This window comes from Vitis vinifera, chromosome 10 (assembly GCF_030704535.1).
Source record: "Vitis vinifera cultivar Pinot Noir 40024 chromosome 10, ASM3070453v1".
NCBI lineage: Eukaryota > Viridiplantae > Streptophyta > Magnoliopsida > Vitales > Vitaceae > Vitis > Vitis vinifera.
In genome coordinates this window covers 12,252,346-12,258,095 of record NC_081814.1, presented here as the reverse complement: position 1 = coordinate 12,258,095, position 5,750 = coordinate 12,252,346, and the positions used below count along the sequence as shown (strand labels likewise).

At 32.9% G+C, this 5,750-nt stretch overlaps 1 protein-coding gene across 1 annotated transcript; it reads right to left on the bottom strand.

Annotated features, from left to right (window-relative positions):
- Positions 1-1,097: 1,097 nt before the first annotated feature.
- LOC132254555 (probable glutathione S-transferase) lies at positions 1,098-1,817 on the bottom strand. The gene is made up of 2 exons (XM_059740437.1): positions 1,565-1,817; positions 1,098-1,378 (listed from the first exon to the last, which is right to left on the bottom strand). Exons 1-2 carry the CDS (start codon positions 1,815-1,817, stop codon positions 1,098-1,100), a joined length of 534 nt encoding a protein of 177 aa, XP_059596420.1.
- Between the last annotated feature and the right edge of the window lie 3,933 nt (positions 1,818-5,750).

Sequence of the window (5,750 nt, the reverse complement as noted above, 5' to 3'; positions counted from 1 at the left end):
ACATCATATATGAGCTTTTTGAGTGTTGTAATTAGTAATGGTTTTGTAAATAAGTCTATTAAATTGTCGTTTGATCTTACTTACTAGATATTGATTCTACCATTTTTCTAAAGTTCACGAGTGTAAAAGAACTTGAGCAGTATATATTTAATTATATCACCCTTAATGTATCTTTATCCATGCATAGATATGAATAAAGAGAGAATATTGTATTATCATAAGTAAATACATGTCATGTTTAAGATCTAGTATTATGAAGATTTGAAAGGTAACCACCATCACAAATCTAAGCAGTTGTGATTTTACTTCTTTAGCATATGTTTTTTTCTTTTTTTATAATTATGGTATGTATGATCCTTATTGATCTCAAGATTAATTGAAAGGTTAAGTAAGAGATTAACCCACTTGCAATTTATAAAATCAAGCTAATAAAATTAATCAATTAAATTAGTTTGTTGTCTTTCTCTTTTTATAATTAGGGTTGGTAAGGTTCTTATTAATAAAACGTCTTTTTGTTTTTATAATTACAACCAACTTGGTTCTTATTAATATGAAGATTAAATTAAAAGATTAGGTAAAGGCACCACTTACAATGTATTAAACTCGAGTTAGTAAAATTAACCTATGAAATTAGTTTGACTTATTTATTTTTTCATAATTATGGTAGGCAAGGTTGTTTGTCAAAACATCAAAATTAATTTAAAAGATTAGGTAAAAGAACTTATTTGCAACTAATTAAATTCAACTAATATTTTAAAAGGTTACTCAAGCAAATCCACTTGCAAATATTTTAAATCAAAATCCACTTTAAAATAATACATATAAGCTGTCTTTTTCTATATATATATAAAAGTCCCATCAAAGATAGAGATCATTATAATTTATTACTGATTCTTGATACAAGTACCAGAATACTGTTTGAAACAACCGCAATAAAATCCCTTATTAAAAACAACAAGACAAAAATTCAACGGCGTCAATTAAATCACAACAAGGCCTATGGTGATTTTCTAGATCACAACAAGACATATTTGCTAGGTATATATATGGTCTACATCCCTAGTTTCTTCTTGTACTCTATCGCCAAGTCATAGACCTTATGTGGCTGAGGACCGTGAGGTAGAGAGGCGTACACGAATTCCTCCTCCATACCTCTTACCCCATGCCGCCAGCTTTGGACACTCCGCTTCTATGCTGAACTTCCCAAAAGTTTCGAATGTATGGAACCAGTAGTACAATGGGAGAAAAGCAATGTCCAGAAAATCCAAGGTCTCACCCCCAAAGTAAGGGTTCGATTTAAGCTCTCCTTCCAACAACTTAATCCTGTCTATGAATTCCTTCTTGCCAGCCTCTTGCTCTTCTCCGTTTGCTGTCCACACTTTATCAGAGGGTGGGTAGACATGAATAACAATAAAAAAATTAATGTTACTACACACCGAAAGCAGTTCAAGAAAACAAGTAGTCTAATGGGTATTAAGAAAAATGAAGGGGGTAGAAAAGGAGGAAAGAATTAATTAAGCACCATTTTATCAATGCAGGTAAGGGTCAGCCGGCAGAAGCGGACATCTATCCTTCCAAACCTCATCAATGTATGCCACTATTATCAAGGACTCGCATATGGGCTTCCCATTGTGAATTAGAACTGGAATTTTCTTATGAACTGTATCCAATTTCAAGAGTAGAGAGCTTTTACTTTGGGTCGAGTCTTCTTCCTCAATCTGATACTCGATCCCTTTGGCTGCCAAGGCCAGTCGTACCCTCATCCCAAAAGGGCTTCCCAAGAAATCTAAAAGAACTATGTGGTCACTGCTTGCCATGGCAGTACACACTCAAAGCTCAAAGTTTAAGCTGCTGTGTTCTCTGCCTTTGAGATGAAATGAAATAGAATCATATTGAGAGTATTTATAGCAAATTCTCGGCCAATATTCTAGGCACATCTATTCAGATTGGTCTATCCTTAAATATTGTATTTCTTCTTTGGTTATACTTTGAATTAATCATCAGACATTTCCACTTTTCCAAGTTGCTTCTAGACACGGCCATGTCACTGCATATGTCAGCAATTTTTTTATTTTAAATGTCATGCTTTAAAACTTAATTAAAGGAAAAAAAATTAAAAATCAAATGACTCAAGTCATGTGAAAATGGTTACTATAATGTATTAGGCTTATCTCCAAAGCAAAGAATGCTAAAACGTCTCCTATATATCCTTCCTCTAACATTAATAGATGAAAAATCCAAAACATTTATGCTTGTATGAAATAACATAATTATTTTCTGAAACAATAATACTAATTGATATTATTTTCATCTTATTTGTTCTCTTAATTGAATCAATTAACTTCTGATAAAAAGTACTTGGTGAAATTTTTAAAAAGCAGTTTTTTATTTTTTTAAAAATAATTTTAAAAAATTCATAATACTGTTTGGTTATTTTAGTTTGTAAAAATAAAGTGAAATAGAAAATAAATTTTAAAGAACAAGTAAAAGTTGTTTTTTCAGTTTTTTTTAAAAAAATAGAAAAACATAGTACTCAATTATTTCTCTTTTATATAGAATTATTATTTTTGGATTTTTTTTCGTTAGACAAATTAATTCTAAATTAAACAAGACTTAATACCTTAGATCAGTTCACAAGTCTAATAATTTTTTAAAAATAATTTAAAACTTAGATAATAAACTCATTAATATAATAAATTTATTATTTTTCATTAGGCAAATGAACTCTAAATTAAATAAGACTTAATGTGTTGGATTCATTAATAAGTCTAATAATTTTTAAAAATAATTTAAATTTAAATAATAAACTTATTAATACCTTAAATTTAGGGATAAAAATTGATTTATAATGACTTAATTATTTCTTTTCGACACATAATTATATTTTTATATAATTTTCCACTAAAAAAATGAACCAAGTGACACTTTTTATTGAATTTAATAATAAGTTTAACAATTTTTAAAAATAATTTGGAACTCAAAAAGAAATCTAACCATTGAAAAAAATAAATAAAAATAAAAGAGAAAATTAAACCGATATATCATAAGTCATGACTTTACTATTTATCTTATACACACAAATATTTTTAAAAAAAATTGTCACTGGGCCAATAGATTATAAATGAAGTAAGACATAACTAATAATAAAAACCTTTAATTTTTAATAATAATTTGTAATAAAAAAATCCAATTAATTGTAGATTAAATCAAAACATTGCATAATATTATTTTCAAAATCGAGTACTAAATGTATTCATACTTAATAAAAAAAACTTGACTCATTTATATGTTAAAATATTTTAAAAAATAAAAATAAAAATGAAAAGATGTTAATATCCTCGTGTTTCTAACATATAATAAAACAGTATCGTAGATCCTTTGGTGGTGAGGGCCAGGGAGTTGTTATTTCTTTACTTTTCATTATATTTTTGGAAGGGGTAGGGGACCTCTTCTCTAGGCATGAATCCTGGCTGCATGGGATGTGCAGCAGCAGAGGGGTGATGGATGGCCATGCTTGATGATGGGTGAACAGCAGAGCCGGTAATGGCTTGCTGAGGAAGACATAAACAGAGGAGGGGATTGAGCTTGAAAAAAGGGGAACTGTCGGGAGGGAAGGGTTTTTTTTTTTAGGCGAGAGAGCAAGAAAAGACCTGGAGAGCAGTGGAGCGTATTTTGGTAGAGGGTTACAGAGATAACAGGGGAAAAGAGCAGCTGCAGGTGAGTTTGAGGTGAGTCTCTTGCTTACCTTGATCGAAGAAGATGGAATTGATGATGCACTATTGGCTATTTAGGCTTCGCGGAGGCTCCCATTTAGTCTCAACTTCTTCAAGGAATACTGTTTGTATATGTAAAACAAGTTAGATGAGTCGTTGAAATCCTTGAAAAGTCAAGAAGGAAACCCCACAGCCGTGTTGTTAGAGTCTCAGATTCTGTATTACTTAAGGAATATGGGTGCTTGAATTGATATTTATCAGAAGCTTAAGACTAAGTCATTAGAGATAAAGTTTGCTGCTGGCTTGGTGTCGGCTGGGAGATTTTCTGATGTGTAAGGAACACTGGATGCCCTCAGAGTTGAAGCCACTAGCAGATTTGAGTTGACACACCACCCCACCCATTTCTCTCATCATCTCATTGTTGGGTTGGGTTATTTCCTTCTTGTGGAGGAAAGCCCAAACATTTAAGGCTTCTTAGGCCTTAATGTATAAAAGGGAAGAAGAAACCATTTTCTCTTCTTTTTCTTCATCTTTGCAGCCCTAGGAGGAGAGTAAGAAAAAAAAAGGAAGAGAAAGTTAGTGAGAAAAAAGAAAAAGAGCCACTGATTTTTGAAGTTAGAGAGAAGAAAAACGCTGATTTTTTTTCTTCTCTTTACTGTCCAGATTTCATCAAACGGCCGATCCCGCTTCGTGTGTGGTCCGATCGACCTGAAATTTGAAGGAGATATTTTCAACTCATTGATCTCTAATCTAAACGGTGGAGATCGGATTTGGAGTTCTGGAAGGTTGTTGTTTCAGTCCGTGAACAGTGCATCTTTGTTGTTGAATTTCTTCTCACCCGGGCAGTTCTGATCTTCAGCTTTGATCGAGATTAATCTGTGGTCTGATCGAGATGATTTTTGGTTAGCACGTTCTTAACTCATTGATCTTCATTTTGAACGGTGGAGATTGGATTTGGAGTTTGGAACAGTGGTGATTTGTGTCCGGGAACAGTGACTCTGTTTTGGTGAGATCTCTCCATTGTTTTATGCAAGTTGTTTTGCATTTGCCAAGACTAATTGTCTTGAGATATGGTTGATGTAAACCTCTAGTTTCATCTAGAGAGAATTGTGTAACCCATTGATTATATTAGTGGAGGGTTTAAGTGGCCTAAGGGTCCCGTGGTTTTTACTTCTCACATTTGGGAAGGTTTTCCACGCTAAAAATTGTTGGTGTTCATATTCTTGTTGCATTGGGTGAATTGTTGTTACTCTATTAAATTGATTCCTATTAGGTTCTCACAAAAGGGGATAAAATCTGGTTGTGCATTGTTTGCGTTTATCCCATCAAAGTGGTATCAGAGCTTTGGTTCAAGATAATTTGTGCCTTGTGTAGAACAATGGAAAGCAATACAAGTAGAATGATCACTCTGAATGGTTCCAATTATCATGTTTGGAAAGGAAAAATGGAAGACTCATTGTATGTGAAGGATTATTATTTGCCTGTGTTTGCTTCTGAAAAGGCCAGAAAATAAAACTGATGCAGAATGGAATTTACTTCATCGACAGGTTTGCGGTTATATCAGACAGTGGGTAGATGATAATGTTCTCAATCATGTTAGTGAAGAGAAACATGCAAGGAGTCTATGGAATAAGCTCGAACAGTTATATGCTCGAAAGACTGGCAATAATAAATTGCTTCTAATCAAGAAGATGATGAGTTTGAAGTATCAAGATGGAACTCCTATGACAGATCATTTGAATACATTCCAAGGTATTATTAATCAGTTGGTTGGAATGAATATCAAGTTTGAGGAAGAGGTGCAAGGGTTGTGGCTTCTTGGTACATTGCCGAACTTGTGGGAGACGTTTAGAACTTCTTTGTCTAACTCAGCCCTAGATGGTATTATGAATATGGACTTAGTTAAGAGTTGTGTTCTAAATGAAGAAATGAGAAGAAAGTCACAGGGCTCTTCTTCACAGTCAAATGTTCTAGTTACTGAGAAGAAGGGGAAGAGTAAGAGTAGAGGTCCGAAGAACAGAGATAGAAGCAAAAGCA